Source organism: Sesamum indicum, linkage group LG5, assembly GCF_000512975.1.
Source record: "Sesamum indicum cultivar Zhongzhi No. 13 linkage group LG5, S_indicum_v1.0, whole genome shotgun sequence".
In the NCBI taxonomy this organism is placed as follows: Eukaryota; Viridiplantae; Streptophyta; class Magnoliopsida; order Lamiales; family Pedaliaceae; genus Sesamum; species Sesamum indicum.
Window position 1 is genome coordinate 7,362,456 of NC_026149.1, and position 19,191 is coordinate 7,381,646.

The 19,191-nt window shown below is 35.6% G+C and overlaps 2 protein-coding genes across 4 annotated transcripts; one reads left to right on the forward strand and one right to left on the reverse strand.

Moving 5' to 3' along the window:
- LOC105162198 (phosphoglycerate mutase-like protein 1) lies at nucleotides 3,005-8,665 on the forward strand. Of its 3 annotated transcripts, none has more exons than XM_020694081.1 (11): nucleotides 3,150-3,272; nucleotides 4,894-4,967; nucleotides 5,102-5,163; nucleotides 5,266-5,373; nucleotides 5,646-5,725; nucleotides 6,183-6,345; nucleotides 7,323-7,397; nucleotides 7,522-7,610; nucleotides 7,700-7,819; nucleotides 8,099-8,143; nucleotides 8,228-8,665. In XM_020694081.1, exons 3-11 carry the CDS (start codon nucleotides 5,104-5,106, stop codon nucleotides 8,316-8,318), a joined length of 831 nt encoding a protein of 276 aa, XP_020549740.1. In that variant the 5' UTR covers nucleotides 3,150-3,272; nucleotides 4,894-4,967; nucleotides 5,102-5,103; the 3' UTR covers nucleotides 8,319-8,665. The 3 variants fall into 3 exon arrangements, with proteins under 3 accessions (XP_011078472.1, XP_020549740.1, XP_020549741.1); XM_020694082.1 differs by having other exon boundaries at nucleotides 4,894-4,940; XM_011080170.2 differs by lacking the exon at nucleotides 4,894-4,967 and having other exon boundaries at nucleotides 3,005-3,272.
- LOC105162199 (protein odr-4 homolog) lies at nucleotides 9,262-18,507 on the reverse strand. The gene is made up of 11 exons (XM_011080172.2): nucleotides 18,321-18,507; nucleotides 17,977-18,201; nucleotides 15,964-16,059; nucleotides 15,221-15,306; nucleotides 15,012-15,140; nucleotides 13,630-13,750; nucleotides 12,918-12,999; nucleotides 12,713-12,822; nucleotides 12,142-12,293; nucleotides 11,095-11,191; nucleotides 9,262-9,774 (listed from the first exon to the last, which is right to left on the reverse strand). Exons 1-11 carry the CDS (start codon nucleotides 18,399-18,401, stop codon nucleotides 9,481-9,483), a joined length of 1,473 nt encoding a protein of 490 aa, XP_011078474.1. The 5' UTR covers nucleotides 18,402-18,507; the 3' UTR covers nucleotides 9,262-9,480.

The window sequence follows — 19,191 nt, forward strand, 5'->3', positions numbered from 1 at the left end:
TCTGTACTTAATAACTCGAGATTGAATTGCATGGGGAAACCTATCCCACTTATTAGTCAATATGACTACACATTCTAAGTAAAACGTGTTGTAGAGCATATAGGAGATGATATTGTCATAATATTGACCGAGGATGGATTCTTTCTTTGAATGCACTATTCTCACTGTACATTCTAACTGCACTGAATAAGGCTAAAAATGACCATATCTTTCGACACAGTCATTGCTCGCCAAATCTATGCTACAACCATCATATGCATGTAACTGTCATGGTTCCTCAAGTTTGGGGACTAATCTCGTACTATCGGAGTTGGGAATCTCAATCATACAGACTAAGCCTTAAGAGGCTTCCATATGACGATTCCTGCAAGTCAGCTCAGTCAGTCGACTACCTTGCCAACCAACCCACTAAGTATTGCACAGACAACCTTTCATTTCCTGCTAATGGAACAGGGCTACAACACCTAATGCAAGTCTCTGTAGGACACTCGATACCCTATTTCGAGGTCCTCGACTTGGAAAGTTTCAGATCAATCCATAAAAATTGATTTTATGACTGCCAACCAATGTACAATCTAACTTCTTGGACTTAATCGTTTGGTCTATGGACTTTGTTGTGCAGTTAAGAAAATATCAACATAATAAAGTAAACACAACAAAGAATCGTATCATTGATTGAATATTATTTTTATTCAAAATATAAATATTACATTACATTGAAACTGTCAGAAATAGATTACAAAACCCAATCTAATTGATATTCTAATCACCTATTCTAACAACCCAATCACCGAAAAGTTTGAGCAAAAACGTGAGGGAGAGAATGAGAAATGTGCAAAATTCCAAATGTATGTTGTGTACCACCCTTTTGCAGCAGGCAACTCTATTATAGAGATGCCAGGACTAACTAGTATTAATCCAGTAATAATCCAACAATAATTCAAAAATACTTGAAAACAAAACTGAAGAAAACATACGTTAGTTCAAAAAAAGTTAAAATGTTGGTAAAAAAAAAACACAAAAAAGCAACATATACATAGATTTGAAAACATTTACTATACAACAAAATTCAAAATTTTCTTTTAATGTCTGATTAATTCAAATAGTTCTACTGATATGGAGATATTTGCCCTAATGCCCATGCCCGGGCCTGGCGAGCGACGGCAACACCCATGGAGTTTCCACAAATTTACTCTAATCTCCAATAATACTTCAAACACCAATTGAGGTTTGGACTGAGATTTTCTTTTCAAAGAATTTCCAACGAACTCTTACAACCCCAATCCAAATATATACTTCTCAAATTCATATGAATGCTTCTTTTTTCCATTCTGGGATACGCACTATTTCTTATTTATAATCTAGTCCATAAATTAATCTGGTGATTGACATCCAACTTATTAAATTCAATTAACATATTAAAATGCCAATTAAACATTGACATCTTGAAAGTTCCCAGGATAGTACTATGGGTGGTGGCCTTTTTACCAAATCCAGCCCCTTCCACTTTCTTGGGACGTCTCTCCTGCCAAGTTTAGCTTAGCAACCCCACCTTCAATTTTGGGAAACCTTCGACATAGGCCCCTTATCCATTGATCCACTAAGGCCGAAAGAAGGATGGGCTTCACTACTTTCGGGCTCCTGTAAGATCCCACATCACACGTTTATCTTATGGATGGAAATTTTGGGCAAACTGCCAACAACGATAAAGCATGGCTTTCTCACCTCAGCGATTGTGTTTTGTGTGATGTGGGTGCAACGGAGACCCATAGTCACCTTTTCTTTCAATGCCGATTTAGCAGACAATGTTTTTCTGAGGTTCGCAGATTGGTGCGTTTTTCATGGCCCAACAGAGATTGAACGATTGATATCGAATGGGCATCACGAAAATAGAGGGGAAAACACATTGTTAATCTTGCTTACCGAGCTTTACTAGCCTCATGTGTTTATCACATCTAGAGAGCAAGGAACTTGAGGAGATTTGAGCATGAAGAGAGGACTCCCGCCACGTTGGCCTTCTTGATTGTGGAAGATGTCAAACAGCGCATCCTTAGTATTAACCTAGCCACGTCTGTTAGTACATGTGCCTTATTTAAATTATGGCGTATCCCTTGGCCTGTCAAGGGAGAAACTAACTAAAAAACTTTATTGTACTATTATGTGTTTTTTTTTATTAATGAAAATTACGTTTATCAAAAAAAAAAAAAACCCACCTTCAATTTACATGGTACGCTTTATGCTACGCTATAGGCTATTAGTCAACAAGGCAAATACTCCTTTGAACATTGAGGCACAGGTGATGTATAATTTTTTTTGCATTTCTATACATAATGTTTGGATTTGTTTTCTGAGTGTTTTGTGCAGATATAAAGAGAAAATAAAAAATAAATAAGTGTGTGTTAGAGATAATATGTTTTGTATTTATTTTTGGAGATAATTTAAAATAAGTATTATATACTTAATGTTGTGTTTTGGAAGACAAATTACTATTTATTATCAAATCGTATCTTTTTCATATATATTTATGTGTGTATGTATTTATGCTAAAACAGTTAAAAACACCTAAATAAGGTATTTTTGAATGATGACAAACATTGGGTATATTTTGACTTGTCTCGAAAATAATTTGAAAATAAAAACAAACATAGTTAGTCTTTTAGCAGGGTGAATAGCAATTTGACATGGTACAATATTGTAAATGAGTAAATTATTTTTCTAAAAACACAGCAATTTATCTTTTCGTGCTTTTTAAAATATAAAATGCTTCATTTTAAAAGATATAAAATGATAAATTATTTCATTTTAAAAAATATAAAAAGATAAATTACTATTTTTTTTTCATAAAAGATAATTTATTTATTTAGGGTATCACAAAAAGTTTATTGCATTTTCCCCTCTTTTCGCATGTATGCATCATATTGCCAATTTAAAAACACAAACGGAAAAGACAAATACTAGGCTGCAGCCGCCATGTGGACAAAGGCAAAGATTGTTTATATGTATGAGAGAGAGAGAGAGAGGGGGGAGAGAGAAAGGAAACTAACTCACGTCTAAATAGCAGACATAGATGACTCGCAGCAGTAGTAGTTTTCGATTTCCGTGTGGGATAGGACACAATTCTTTCCCTGTTATACAGTTTTCTTTCAGTTTCGAGATTGAAAAAACCAATTTCTTTACTGTTCCTTCATACAACAGAAAGAGAAGCCGGCAGCAATATCTCCATTGTTCCTCTTCCTTTGTATTTCCCATTCTTTGCTCATCGTCTCTCTACGGTACTTTCTGATCTGTTTGTCTGTCTGTCTCTCTCTCTCTCTCTTCCTAACTACTAGGAGTATACGATTCTTCCCGCCTAAATGTGTGGAGTGTTTGTTTTTGGCCCCATATGAGTTGAATTGGAAACTGGTTATGATGTTCTTGCCCTTTTTCTCTTTTCTGTTTGCTTGATATATGCACAAATTGTGGACTGATTTTATTCCTTCCGTGTTTTTTTTTTTTTTTTACCCTTTTAAATCTCGTGAGGAGATCTTATAGAACATGCTTGAATCTGTTTTAGGAATGCATTTGAATCGAGCCCGCGTAGGTAGTTTGATGGACGGTGTTGTTTACTCTAGATGTGTGGCATTCATGTAGTATCTTTAGAGCAGGGGAGACAGTGATGGTTTCATGTACCTATTTATTTAAACAATTATTGAGATTGATGATAAAATGTGATTTCTTGTAAATCTTATGTAAATGAGCCACATATTCGATTTAAAATGCCTATGAAATCAATCAGGAATGTTAGAAAGTATTTATGAAGATTGATACTTTAAATCAAGTGGCTTATAGTGGCAAGAGATTCTCAAATAAAAGTTGGTGAAGGAGGGTATAAAACTGGATTATGCCGTTTGGTATTCAGCTTTGAGATAACAAGTAGAAGAAACTTGTCCTGTAAGGAAATTGTATATTCTCAATAAGTGGAAACGCCATTGCTTGTAAGTAGCATTTGTTTATACAGGAACTTCGTTTCTAATACTTGCTTCATCTAACAACGGTATTGATCTTTATGATGGGGTGTGATGAAAGACAGAATTCCTTGCTTCCTCGATTCTTTAAGCTATATCTCCAAATGTGTGAGGACTTTAAAGCATTCTGTGAAGCTTAAATAAACTCTCAAAAGGTGATCTGTCAAAAAGATATTGAATGGAGTCACTGCCCAAGAAAGATATTACTTACCGTACGCATGATCTCTACTTTTGATTCTCGTGATCATTTTCAATTGCTTTCAAATGTAATAGAAGGATATTTGCTGATTTGTGGAGTTATTTTTGTTTGCTTTTGCCTATGGACATCTAGTAGTTCCTTAATTGGGGAACATATATAGTATGGTTTGTATTGCTATAGCAATATCAGAAGTATAATATTTACCTTGACGTTTTAGGCCACACATCCTGGTTTACATAAACAGCTCTAACATCAATATTTTATTGCATAAGTGAGGACCAGACCTTCAGTTTCTAATCCGTAGCCAGTAATGTAAAGAAAAGATATAGTAGAGTATTTTATGAATTGGTATGAATTGGCACTGTGTTCTGCATTGACAAGCAAGAAGAACAGAAAAAAAAAAAAATCAAAGATATTTTCTCACTTCAATATTGAGTGATTCGAGTGAAATACATTATTGTGACAGATGAATGGCTATATGATTCGGAATAGTCTAAAGATGGTCTCAGTACATCATTGAAGATCTCACATATAGGTGCTTCTTTGACGAGTCACCCAGCTTCCACACTTTATACTATTAAAATATCCATCTTGAAACAGAACTTAGCAGATAGATTCATTGAACCAAGTGTTATCATCCAAGTTTCTTCACATAAGAACATGTGTTCCTTTGCATCCTCTGCCCTTCAGGTTGATCTTCTGCTTCAGTTTCTCAACAGTTTCTCAAGATTCTGGAGGTTTCATCTGGTCAAATACTTCTAAATGTTGTATTCAGTTTGACCTTCTTTTAATTGGTCTTGATCCATGTTTTAATCTAGAGCAAAGTTGTCTAGCAGCAAAAGGATTGAATTTAGTTAGCTGGACCTCACCACATATGCTATCTCTGTAATTGTTGCAGACATGGATGCTGCACCACGCCAAGGCTTGTACCCTCTGCACCGTTGCAAAACTATTCACTTGGTCGATTTTCCTCCACTTGTTCTCATATAAGTATAAGATAGATGGTGACCTTGAAAGAGTAACACATCTGACATGGGTGCACTTATACTCTTGTACATCTAGGTGAGACATGCTCAGGGATTCCACAATGTGGCTGGAGAGAAGGATCACAGCGCATACATGTCACCGGAGCTTTTTGATGCAGAGCTTACCCCTCTTGGCTGGCAGCAGGTCAGAAATGAATCAATTGATTACAAATGATTTCTTGTTTTTGTTGAAATTTGAATTTGGATCTGAATTTTTTTAATTGTGGTGGCCATACTTTTTAGTTGAAATATTGTGTCAGTGTGATTAAAAGTGTGTAGAATTGGGTTTAAGGTTAGCCACCAGTTGAAGCATTCTATACTTTTACCTGGAGGATTCTTTGTCAATAATTGTATATACTACTATTCCTTTTCCTTACCAAACACAGGGAAAGCGAATGACTTTTCATATTGTAACAGGTAGACAATCTGCGAAAGCATGTTCGTTCATCAGGTCTTTCAAGGAGAATTGAATTAGTAGTAGTGTCCCCTTTGCTAAGGTAAGTATTCTGCATTGGTTCTAAAACATAATTATCATTGGACAACCAGTTAAAAAGTATTGTTCTGCATTGTAAAAGGCTTTTTCTCCGATTTGTTTGTTTAATGTGTGATAATACAGATCAAAAAACAAACTATATTGGAAAAGTCTATGTATGTGAAAATAATTCTGTCCTCTATTTTAATTGGCTGGGTATTTCTTTCTGTTGACATGGGGGAAAAAGACCTAGAGGATGTAATACGCATACAACTGCATTACGTCTCTGAAGGTGGGAAGTTGAGAGTGACAGAGAGTTGAGAGGAATACTATAGTTTACACTGGGTGCTTGAAATCAGTAGAGTAAGTATCTGCAATCGTATTCTTGAACTTTGGGTAGACGACGAATGTTCTGGTAGTGCTTCCTATGTCAATTAAGTTTTGAACATTAAAACTACCACTAACAGGAAGTCACTTTCCAGGACTATGCAAACAGCTGTAGGGGTTTTTGGTGGAGATGGTTATGAAGATGGAATTGATGTACCGCCGCTAATGGCAGAAAACGCTGGTAACAGCAGCCGCCCAGCAATTTCAAGTTTAAACTCCCCTCCATTTGTGGCAATGGAACTTTGTCGAGAACATTTGGTATGAGATGACTAATACTACAATTGAAATTTCACAGAGATCTAATAATAGGGTGGACTTATTTTCGTAGCTGTTTCCAATCTAGTGATTTGGTCACTTGCAGCCTCAGTAATAAGGTTTCATCAGTTATATTTATTTATGTTTTTTTTTTCATTTTAAAGTTTCTCATGGTTAGCTCATTGTTGCATGTTGATGATATGGGTTAGTCACATCTAAACTCTCTCTAAATTAGTGTAATTACATTATCTCCTCAAACTCCAAGATTGCATCTTGACCCCTTTCGAAAATGCTCCACTCACAACCATACTCCTTCAGTTAGGATCTTGTATGGAAGATGCTCACGTGAGAAAATTTTAAGTGAATTTTCGATGCTCCCCATACCTATTGTATTTTAATGACCAAAATATTTTTATCAATGATATGAAACTAATAAGGATGTAAATATAAAATATGTGGAGTTAAAATGGTGTAACCGGAATAAATTGTAGAATTATAGCAGTTTGAGATGGGAAAAGTAGTCGTTTCAGGTGGTCATTAATATTTCTATATATAAAGGATGAGGTTACACCATTCCTGGATTTATTGCATAAAACTATCTTGTCAAACACTTCTTCTAGTGTTGCAAGATAGAACTATAAATACCAAAATGCAAAAAGTAAACCATTGTGATAAATTTTACGACGTAAACAAATTCCAAAAATAAAAGGATTCTTGTAGTTATCCTTTAAGTTATTGACAATAAAATCTAATGATATTAGTTATTCTCATGCTACTGCCAACTTTGAGATTTTGTAAAAACTAAAAAATAATTTGTTATTTTCGCTTTAAGAGTTTTGATACAGTAGTTCTTTCCTCTCCTACAGTGGTGGTTGGGGAGACCTGCTTCTTGCTGATGAGCTAAACAAGAAATCTAAGGGTGTTTTTTAGTTCTTGAAGAGTATAGAAATCAATGGGAACTTATATGTTGTATAATGCAGGGAGTTCACTGGTGTGATAAGAGAAGGAGCATAAGCGAATACAAGCCACTTTTCCCTGCAATTGATTTTTCACTGGCAAGTAAACTGTTCCTGTCTCCATATCAAGATCCAGAAAGATTTCTAATGGTCATGTTGCATCTTCTGAGTAAGATTAAGAAGATCTTGTAACTTATTTCTTAAACCTTGTGCTTCTTTTCAGATAGAAAGTGATGATGACACTCTGTGGAAGCTTGATGTTAGAGAGGCAAATGAAGACCTTGGTGCCAGGGGCCTGAAATTTTTGAACTGGTGAACTTTTCGTTTACTCAGACTAAGTTTTTGTTAAAAGAATCACGTTGACACAGAACTATATCCTTAATGTTTGTAATGTGGGGCAGGTTGTCGACGCGGAAGGAGACAAATATAGCGGTGGTTACTCATAGTGGATTTTTAGTCCACACCCTTGCTGCATTTGGAGATGATTGCCATCCATCCGTGAAGAATGAAATATGCAGACCGTAAGTTTTTAATTAGCCTTCAGCGTTAGGTTTAGGTTATCATTTCCATTTTCCGCACCAATCTCCGAATAACAGTTGATCAAGTCCTGGGTCATCTCTGCTCTTCGATTACTTTACGGATATATCTGATTTGGGTAAAAAGAAGTAATTTTGTTTGAGAATCAAATGTGGGGATTTTAACATCTAAGAATTTAAAGAAAATTGTGCATTGTAAATGAATATGAGCTTATGTTTATAAAGACAGATGAATGCATTTACATTTGTGAGTTCCATTTGCAGATTCAACAATTGTGAACTTCGTTCGGTGGTAATTGTCGATAGAAGGTATGGAAACCATTGAATATAGAAATGAAAATGGATTCCTCTTGTATTGTTTAACGTTCTCACTTTGTACCTACCGGTTTGCAGTATGATTAGTTCAGGTTCTTCAACAACAGATTATCCTGGAAAAATTCCTGACGGGTCGGATGCACCTAGTGAAGAAGCTGACAAGAAATAATGATGGTTTCTTAGTACTATTGTTTTCAGATTCAAGGGAAATTTGAGAATCACTGCTTGAGTGATTCAATGAGGCAGGTTGATCCACTAGTTATGTGGTTTCTATTATTTTAAGGTTCATTCATCCCAGAAATAGGAGTGTGAGACATTAGTTGACATCTGGATAGACTTGAGAGCAACAGATCATTTTTAGTACCACAGACTCAGCAGTTCTTTGATGCATACAATTATTCTTGCCTGGGCTGGTGTCCCTCTGTTGGTTCACGTGATTTATGGGTCATAGTTAACCCGCCAGCCAACCTGCAAGGATTAAGTTTTCTTATATATAATGTCTTAAATCATGTGAGATTTCTATATGAAACATACTTATATGTTTTGGATAGAGTCATATATAGAATATAGTAAATACAATATTTTGCAACCGAAATAAGAATAAAAAGTTAACAAATGCTTAAAACTTTGGCTTTAGACAAGCAAAATCAATGCTTGCACAAATGCTCAAATAATTGATATGATTATGATTATGATGATCTTTAAGAAATTTAGAAGTATAAAGCAGGTTCAACTTTCAATATCAGCAGGGCCAGTGTTAAAAAGAGGAGAAAGAGAAGTGCTTAGACCAGTTGCGAGTCTACGCAGTTGCCATCCGATGAAGATGGGCACCTGCGTTTTAACCAAATCTTATCTTCCAAAGAATCAATAAGACGGCTGCTTCACTTCAGTTTTCATTTATATGATTGTCAAACAACATTATGAGCCTCTTTGTCCTGCGAATCAAGATCTCCACAAAATCGTATCTTATCATATAATTAAATAGAATCAAAGTCCCGTAAACCAACATTTATGACGAGCCCAAATCACCTGGAACTGGGACATTGCACACCTCTTCGAAGAAGATTCAACAATTCTCACACGCATAACTTTGTATATTTTCACAGCAAATGGAATTCGAAAATCATGGCAAATGAGTTCTATAATCTATGTGGTGCCAACAGTTTTTTAAGTTGAACATTTCTCTACACATTAAAAGCTATTCTACAACTACCAAAACTTTCTCTATACCGTTTCGCTACTAACTTAATAGAGTAAATTACACTAACAGAATAAGAGTCTATTATAGCACTTCTTAAGGACTTCCAAAGGGAGTTTATATATATGAACTACTATCTCCCAGTAACATAGAACACTAGTCCCACTATGACAGCGATGATCAGAACCAAAATTGATAATGTTGGTTTAAAAGTAACTGATTTGGCAGGTTTTCCATTCCCAATTTTCCCGTTCTTTGAGACGGAATTAACTGGTGAACTGGCTAATGAGTTGTCAATTGCAATATCCCAAAAGGATTTTGTAGTCGTAGTTATCACAGCAGAAGCTTCAGACTCGGGCTCCAGAATTTCAGAGGTGTCTGTTGGAACTTCTATTGACATCAGCTCAGTGCAATGATCTTTGAGAACCTGAAATATAACAGAGGCAAGATTAAAACTAAATAGACAATCAAGGTGATAACAAGATGACAGAGGACATGCTGGTTTAACAGCTGCATATACTCTTTCTCATTACTTTTGGGAGAAACTTCAGTTCGGATACTGCACGAATGCCACATTTTCCATTTAGAATTTACAAGAAACAAATCATTCCAGCAGAATAGGTGCAAAACTCTTTTCCACCTATCAACAGCTAAGGGAAGTTTCTACTAGGGAAAAAGCTCCCAATTTCAAACCCAATGAGTCTAAGGTGCAACACCCCTGATAGCACAAGTTAATGAAGCAGAGCAAGTTCACAGAAATTGCAACTGATTTATTGAATTACTATTATCCATAAAATGAAATTGCAGCAACAGTTATGGATGCAAAATTTCCACTGCCCACATTGATAGAAGCCACTGGAAGCACAATAAATATCACAAATTAAATTCACACCATCTAAATCTCCTGTAGGCACTGCTCACATAGTGCAATCTATTGTACTGCATAGAGAGGTATCTGAATTCAAGTAGTTTCAGCAAATTTCAAAATACAAGGTTCATTTGTTTGGGTTTTACAGAATATTCTGTATGGAGAAATAATTTGGGGTATGGATTGATATTAGGTTTTGGAAATCATTGGGTTTTAAACATACATCACACATGGGAGCACCATTATATCAAACTTACATCAGACAGTTTTAGAAACTTTATTTTAATTTCAATTCCTTTCCTTTACTATTTGCATTTCTTTTTCCTTCCTCCTTTCCTTTCATTCATTGTCCTTTCCTCTTGGCCATTTCTCCTCCCTCATATAGATCCTGACTTCTTCCTTCCCCTGCTGTTTTATCCTTTCTTCCTTCTCATTGCAGCCCGCTAACTTTTCTTGACCCTGCTCTTCTTCCACCAACATTTTAGAAATACCAAGCTAGGGAAGAAATTGTCTACTGCACAATTCCAAACGAGGGGTACATGTACTCCTATCCTAGGAACAGGACTGGAACCCTTCTTCCCCCCACCTCCTGATCCAAAGTACTGTTACGGGTGCAGATTAACTACAACCTACTGTCAAGTGTGATTCTGCAAAATAATTACTCAGAAAAAATATGATAAAATAAGCATAAAAAAAATATGAAAGTTAGCAAACATCTATGTCTTCTACATAGTCATATACCTCATCCAAACATCCAAACATGTTTGAAAGGAATTCATAACAACATAATACATTAGACATCTACCCATTTGCATTTTCTCCAGCAAATCAAGTAAGAAAACCAAGTAAGCAAACTTCTTAATTCTTTAAGAACGGTACCTCCATTGTTTCAGATGACTGAATATAATCACAGATGTAAGTACCCTCCAGCCAGGGAACAAACACTCTTCGAGGAAATGATAGACTGCACTGTTTTCTGTCAGGAAACAGATATTCAAGAGTTCATATCAGTTCAAATAACCAAAATGTTTCCTCCCAATACTATATACAAGGCAAAAGTTAGTACTAAATCTAGCAATGCTGGGACTGCATGTAACCATTCGAGTGAATAGTCAAACACTTGTTTTTCTATTTTGACTACTGAAAGCAGGAAACTCTTTTGAGGTGAAATCAAACTTAAATTAAGAGATGCACTAAGCTTTCACATGGACAAATAAAACTATAATATAAATGCATTTTCACACGCAAGAGGAAACTGTCCATGGATCGTTTCATCTTAACACAGTTCCTTCTGGTCAGCATACAATAATATGTGCCCTAGCACACAAAAAAACCTCTCAACAACAAAATTCTCTGAAACTTTCTAGCGGAGGCTTCCGAAGAGATCCACAAAGTATTGGGGGTGATCTCCACTGGATCGAATCATTGATGGCAACATTAGAATTGAAAGACATAGAACTGAACCATCAAAAGAAAAATACAAGTCAAGGATTCTAGAAGCTAGATGAGATCTTATCAACAGGGAAAATCATAATGAATTTTAGTAAATCTCCCACTTTAACCAGAAATAAGACTTTTAGGAAGAAGAAACAAGCAAAAAGATATCTAGAGGCTACAAGAGAGACTTCAACACAAGCCATTTGCAAAAAATTAACAATTAATCCATTGCTTTCTACTAACAACAAAATCATATCTTTTCACATATTAAACCAACCAAACCCCCCATGTGGCAATTTGTTACTCAAATGTAAGAGTTTACTGATTCGATGTTCGTTGATGAAAGTAAAGAGTGAATCACCAAAGTGAAGCTTTTAACTATAAACAACGATTAGGTACAGCTCAGCCTGGAAAGATGTGGAACTAGTTTGTTGAAATTATGCATAAAACAAATAAAATGAAACCTCTGACTGAGGCAATCTAGCATACCTTTGTGCTTGTAGGTCAAAGTGTGGAACAGGTTGGTCAGATGGTATATCGCTGCTTGTCTCCTGGCCAATCTCGGCAACAGATTCAATGTACCTCTCAGCCTCATCACACATAATCTCCAGTCTACTTTGCAGACTCCTTATGATGTCTTCCTAATCACCGAAGATTGAATATCATAACTTGGAAGAGCAATAAAGGGATTAATTAATCAGAAGATTGACTTGATAAACATCAACTTAGTTTTTGAGCTTGATGTCATAAAACTCCAAAAGGAGAGTTTAAAGTTTGACAGAGCTAATTACCATAAACTTCATAAGTAGTCGTCATAACATTTGTTTCATAAGTCGGTACAATTCACTAGTTGAACTTAATGACCATGCTTATAAAGAGAGGACCATCTGAGAAGGAACAAGTGTGGTGATATCAAACTTATGGTGTCAGAATGATGGTCTAATGCAAAAGTTTTAAGCACATGATATGTTTTTGGTTTATATGGTTAATGCTAGTAGAGCTTTCCACCACAGAGAGAAAAGGAATATATCTTTCCTTAAGTATGACTAGACAGAATTACCTTTATATCGAGCAAAGCTTGTGAAACAGGTTCCTTTGAATTCAAGTATGCAAGAGAACACACGAAGCCTCTAAAGAGAAGAACACCAAGAACCCCTATCTGGTCAAATGCTTCACACAGAAAGAAAATTTTTAAACAGGGAAACTGCGCACCACTAATGTGAATAATGGCAAATGCAGCTTAGAGAAGTAGAAGTATACCACACCTAAATATTTATCTTGCAAAAAAGGGACAAGAAATTCAACTTCATGAAAATCATCTGATGCACATTGCTCATCCTCGGTCACCTAAGTAGCAAAGGCAGAAAAGAGAAATCTGAATCTAAAGAAACAATAGCTTAAGCAAACCCATTTCCAAATTATACTGCCATTCAAAAGAATTGCATGACTAGAAGACACCATGCATTTCGTTTTCATCATTTTTTGAGCGATCTAAACTTTCATCAGCCATTGAATCGAGTTGCTTCAAGTTCCAAGCTACATAAATCACAGAGGTCAAATAATCCTTCTATAGAATCCAACTTCAAATATCCAGATGCTCCACAAATCTCATGAAAACTGTTCTTAGGTAGTATTGCTATAATACCAAAGCAGCCATGAAGCATTTTTTTTTTTCATGATTTAAACAGATCATTAGGCCTTAGTCAAGCCAAAATCATGAAAGCAAGAATGACCTAGATGTGGTTCCTCCACTCCTCTCAAGGATGTGTTCCTAGTTATGATTACTCAGTGCCTCAACAACCTAGATGAACACACCAAGAACTTAGAACCATGAGAACATGATCTAACACATTGGACCTGAAATTAATGAGTATCAGATTTTTCAAAACTTTTGAGCAAAATTCTGACACATGGCTGGCTGCTAGATAATAGTTATCCATATTCAGTACTTGAATTGGCAAGTTTTAGTGGCTATACCAATTTTCCATTGATCAAAGCCTTTGCACCACTAAGTTCCTTTGCATGGACCGTGATTTCAGAGCGAAGTACATCAGAAAACCTTTTAATGTCCAATTTGTCATCATGGGATATAGGCAACCTGTGAGGAAGTAGCTCAAAACAATTAAAACGACCAGATATATGAAAAATTATGAATTTGGGTGAATATTTAGTTGGAGATGGTGCCAGCTGACAAATCTCATCTTAAAAAACACTATATTAAACTTACTCTCTCAATTGACAAAAAATTGGAATTTGGACAGATTGCAGAAGAATATTTCCCACCCCACCGCACCCTTTCCCCCAACTTTTCATACATCCACTTTGCCTCAACATAGTTTCAGAAGAAAATTTTTGAAAAATGATAGTTTTATGTAGGTCAATTATTGAGTGGCAGCGCTGCATCATTACTTTAGGTCAGAAGGTGACTCCGATGGAGGAAAAATTCCATTTAGGAAAGGAGTTTATTTAGGATGTCTTAAAACGAAACATGAGTAACAAATTTAGAAATAAAGGAGTACAAGGAATCTCAGAGGAGTGAAGAGCGCAGAACATTTACAACCACAACCTACACATAGTTTGAGTTAATCATATTTAGTTATAAGCAGAGCTGACAAGGACTGCAAGCAAGTTTCCAAATGTTACAAGCAGGCAACATGATTTGAAAAGATCAGAAAGAACAACTCTTTCAACACGCTACAACTCCGTAATCAGATTACACATTAAAGTAACAATCACATTCAGATACCTCATCCTTCAGTATCTGGTTATTCTTTTTCAGTATTCAGACTATAATTTTAAATAAGTATGTCATCTTTTCAGGACCAGTGATTTCAAAATTAAGTGACAATACTAGTTAAACTGCTTTAAATTCAGTTTGCTGCTAAAATAGAAAGGAAATATCTTCAGCTCAAATTCGTATGGCATGGTTATACCTAATTCAGTGGAAAAATCATATGGGTCAAACAATTCCTCCATGACAATATAGGGAATGTAAGACATAAATACGAAAAAGTAAGGTTCTATACCAAAATTTGATATTCTACCAGGCATGTTTAACCTCAGCTGGTAGAGTCAATAGCAGGAAGAAAGAACAAATAATTAGATACGCTCGTAGGTATTTAAATATTAAATATGCATTCCTGTTATCAAGCATTGGTAGGAAAAGGACAAAATGAGACATGAAGGGATGAATAAAAGAGAGGAAAATAAGGCAACCAGCCCTCTCCCACAAAAATATATAACATTAGCCGGAAAAAAGGTAAATAAAGTTTCTGATTTCCTCATCCATTATTAATTTCTAAACAAGGAAACCAACACAAGAGGTTCAGAAAAAGTTAAAGATGTAGCAACAAGAGCACCTTAAATCAAAATTGTACGTGCATCTGAATGTTTGAAGGGAACCCAAAACTTTTCCCATCTTAAAATCACAAGGCCGTAGACTGCTTGAAGTAATATTTGCTGCAAGCGAGCAATTCCGGCATGTCCACCTGAAGTACAAGTTTTAGATACATTACCATGTATTAGAGATGCTGCAAATTAAATGAGGACAAGCATGCCCTAAGTGTACCTAAGAGGGCTATAACCAATATGAATTAGCAGTGCTTCACTCCAATCAATCATTAAGGAGGCTGCTTCTGCAACTCCTTTTACAGTCTGTAAGCAGCACCGTCCACATTAAGATGTTAGAGAAAATGAATTGCAGATGTAACAATTTTGTATTGCTAGAAGAACACAATTGGAGTGGCAATTAGATGCCATATCTAGTGAAACACCTGATTAAACTCTAATATCCCCCATTCCAGGTACGTATAATGCATCCCCCCCCCACCCCCAAAAAAAAAAAAGAACAAGAAGCTAAACAAAACAAAAACATAGAAAAAAAAGAAAAATAAATAAAACGATAAAAATAGATAAATAAATCAAACGAGGGAAGACTACTAATTCCAAATCTGAAAATCGTATGGAAATAAAAGCGGATCCTGTATCTCCTTATAACAGAAGGAAAGAGATGGTGCATCCAGATGGACCAGATCCAAATTATGGTGGTGCGGTTTCATGTAGTATTAACTTTCTTAAGAGTTTGCGTAAAGAAGCCATGTGTCGAGCAACTGTATTAGTCTTCACAACAAATAAAGTGTATATTTTATATAATTAACAGATAATGTATGTCTTACACGAAAAGAGAGTGAAAACTCTTGATAATCGACTATTATGGAATATACAAGAAATGGTAGAGGATTAACAGAATTAGATACTTCTTATACTCAAAGGGAACGAAATGAAGAAATGTAAGTAAGAAGGTCTCAGAACCTGGCATATTGCTATTGTTGAATTTTTGAACAAGCTTTCATTTACCCATATGTAGATGCCAACAACCTTCATGCCGCCCAGGAGCATTCTTGAGACCTGCACGATCACATTTGCATGAGAATATCATCAATGTCGACAAATCTTCAAAAGATGGAAGTGAAACACAAATCTGGTTGATCTAATGAAGCATGAACATATTCCCGAATTTATTATAGCAAATCAGTATAAAACTTGCTTCATTAGTTTTCTCTCGAAGACATTTTCGCTCTCGTATCATTCTTTACTAACCAGTCTAGCCTACTTGTCAAAGAAAGTGAATATTAACTCTAATGAATCCATGTGTGCAAACAATATTAAATCCAGTGGTGCGATGTGAAAAAACACAATTACTGACATCAAGACCTTCTAGAATCAACCTTGAAGACCTAACCAACACACTGTATGGAGCTTCACTATCTTCCCCCCATCTGGCACAGCACATAATTTGCAACCCAATTGATGGCACACTAAATATAGAACCCTTGTGCAATAACTAGAAATAAGCGACCAACAAGCATCATTGTTCTTAAACTAGGGAAAAAATGCTGAGGGATGCAGTTAGAATATCTATATACAGTTGCCGAATTGTTTTGGACAGAGATGCTCTTTTTTATTCTCCTTCAAGTATTTTCAGCAACGAAGACGTAGTATTTTTAAGATTAAGGACCAAGAAAAGGAAAAAAAAAAGCTAGAGCTGCAGTTTTCTTCTTTGAAGAACAGCTGGAATGATCACAAGTGGACAACACAGACCAGATTGTGTTTTCTGTCCATTCATCCCTATGATCAACAGACAATTTCTATTATGTTCAAATCACAGGTCACACCTCATGGGTGTGAAACTGTTATTGAACACTCCTGACGAGTTAATTTCTCCATATTGTCACAACTTATAGAAGTTGTGGGAAAGTTGTAGAACAGAGGCACACAGATCACACTTAACAGCTTGCTGCCAAGCTTCGGGGAAGATCAGGAACAGGCATAGAAACTGAGATACCTCTTCCTCACAACAGAGTTTTCCAGTGGTATCAATGTAATAGATTAATAGTGCAAAGGGTAAAAGGAAACAACATCTTTTCTTTAGTTTAAAAGGTAAATCATCTTAAAGGAAGCTAGGTACATCTACTTAGAACAATAAGACAACATCAACCGCAGAAGGAGCATTTTTACTGAATGAATGTTAATGAATTGGCCGTAAATGGATAGTACCGTCGAATAAAATATAATTTATAGTTCGTACTACGACAAGAATCTATATTTTGGCCTTATATATACATAGTCTAGATTAGAAGATGAAATGGACATTTCCTGAGCCAATATGGTTGGGATCAGATGTATTGTGCATAAAGATCCTTCTCTTTTCTATATGCATGAGTGTACATATGGAGAAAGTTGAGTGCTTGGATGAGACAATGAGAAGATACGCAAATAAACCATTGCACTACAATCCAGATTGCTGCTTTCCAAGCAATTTTCTCTGTAAACCATCACCCAGTACTGCAGCAACACCAAGCCCAACGTTGACCAATGAGATACTCGCAAGACTTTCACAAGTTAGTCATCTCAAAGTCCAAACTCTATAGAAACAAACTTACAATCGCATTGACCAGCATTAGTTATTTATAACAATGAGAAGAGGTCGGTGCCGGAAAGCAAGCAAACTGAACTCTATTCAAGATATGGATGGCGCATTGAGCTAAGCAGCATAAATTGGATCTAAATGCTTGTCCACTTATTTATAGATTCATATGACGAAATACAGCCTCCTAGCCTTCGTCTAACAGATTCAATGGAATCACTTATTCTTTTTCTTTCAAGCATGAGTGACCAGTGGATTCTCTAATTAATATAGCAGTCAACCATCAAGACATCATAAACTATTTAGTCGGAGATGAGCTCTATGTTGTAAGGATCCAATTAAGCGTTAAGTAGCACAAGTGTAATGACAGTTATGAGTTTAAAATCACAAATTTGAACCTGGCGCGCATGCTCGGAAACCCAGTCCTTATCAATAAAGAGAGCTGAAGACTCCGGTTCAGATTTAGCTTTCACTGAGGTCTTCTTCTTATTTTTGTTACTTTCCCCAGCGCCATCGATTATCGAACACGGCGCCTCTCCGGCGTCATTTGGCGGCGTCGGCACCAAATCATACACGAATCCTCTATCTAACTTCGAACTCAGTTTCCCAATTACGAGCCCCACCTGCCAAATTAAATCAAAACAATAAATTTGAAAAGAAAATTAAACGGAAGAATGCAGTATCAATACAAAACACATACATATATATATGGGGTATGATCATTAATCTTTTACTGGCAGACCTGAGACGGGACGACAGAACGAGTGAGCCGATCTTCAAACAATTTGAGCTGGGTTTCATCTCCAATTACGGCTTTCACCATGATTTTTCACCCGAACCCTCGGCCTGATCTTGAGGAATACAAATGCGAGTTAATTGAAGGAACCAAATCGTCGATCGGATGAAACTCGAACCGCTTGGTTTTATCTATCTATTCTATAGTGGAGTGTCCATAAAAATTGATTTTGGTTCCACCTAAAACAATAATAATAATAGGGTAAATTATAATTTGTCATCTCAATTATACTTAATTTTATATTTTGTTACTTTTTTTTATTACTTATCATTTTAATTTTGTAAAATTTATATTTTTGTTATATATGATCGTCTTTTTATTAATTTTTTTTGGAGAAAATATCGCATGCTCTGCATATGTGAAAAATATCATACTACATAACCCTTAAATATCACATGTGCACTTATGTGATTTTTTTTTAAAAAAAAAAATTAGTTAAAAAATAGTTATAAATGGTAAAGTGCAAAAATTTGTTAAGTTGACACAAAAAAAAAAAAAATTAGATATGAGAGTGTAAAATAATCATAATTCGAATGACAAAATTTAATTAACCCTAATAATAATTAACTTTGATCGATAAAACATATATTTATTTATTACTTGCTCATCTTTTGCGCTCCACACACTCACTTCTGCTCGTATTTCAATATGTTGCTACACACTATAATTATTACACCATATCTTATATCATTTCTAAGTTCCGTACTCATTTACAGTAAATTAATTTACGGATTTAAGCACCAGAGCAGTAACCCTGTTCGCGAATTAGCTTTCCTTGATCTTAGGATTTCTTTGAAGACCCTTCGATTATTGCAGT

What these genes read in the sequence shown, in the direction of transcription:
- LOC105162198 (XM_011080170.2), top strand. Translation starts at nt 3,068, where the DNA reads ATGACTCGCAGCAGTAGTAGTTTTCGATTTCCGTGTGGGATAGGACAC. An exon ending in GTTGCAAAACTATTCACTTG is followed by an intron (nt 5,164 to 5,265) that starts GTCGATTTTCCT and finishes TTGTACATCTAG; the next exon opens with GTGAGACATGCTCAGGGATT. An exon ending in AAGAATGAAATATGCAGACC is followed by an intron (nt 7,820 to 8,098) that starts GTAAGTTTTTAA and finishes TTCCATTTGCAG; the next exon opens with ATTCAACAATTGTGAACTTC.
- LOC105162199 (XM_011080172.2), bottom strand. Translation starts at nt 18,401, where the DNA reads ATGGTGAAAGCCGTAATTGGAGATGAAACCCAGCTCAAATTGTTTGAA. An exon ending in TTTGCAAGATAAATATTTAG is followed by an intron (nt 12,823 to 12,917) that starts GTGTGGTATACT and finishes TTCTGTGTGAAG; the next exon opens with CATTTGACCAGATAGGGGTT. An exon ending in TTTGACCTACAAGCACAAAG is followed by an intron (nt 11,192 to 12,141) that starts GTATGCTAGATT and finishes GTTTCCTGACAG; the next exon opens with AAAACAGTGCAGTCTATCAT.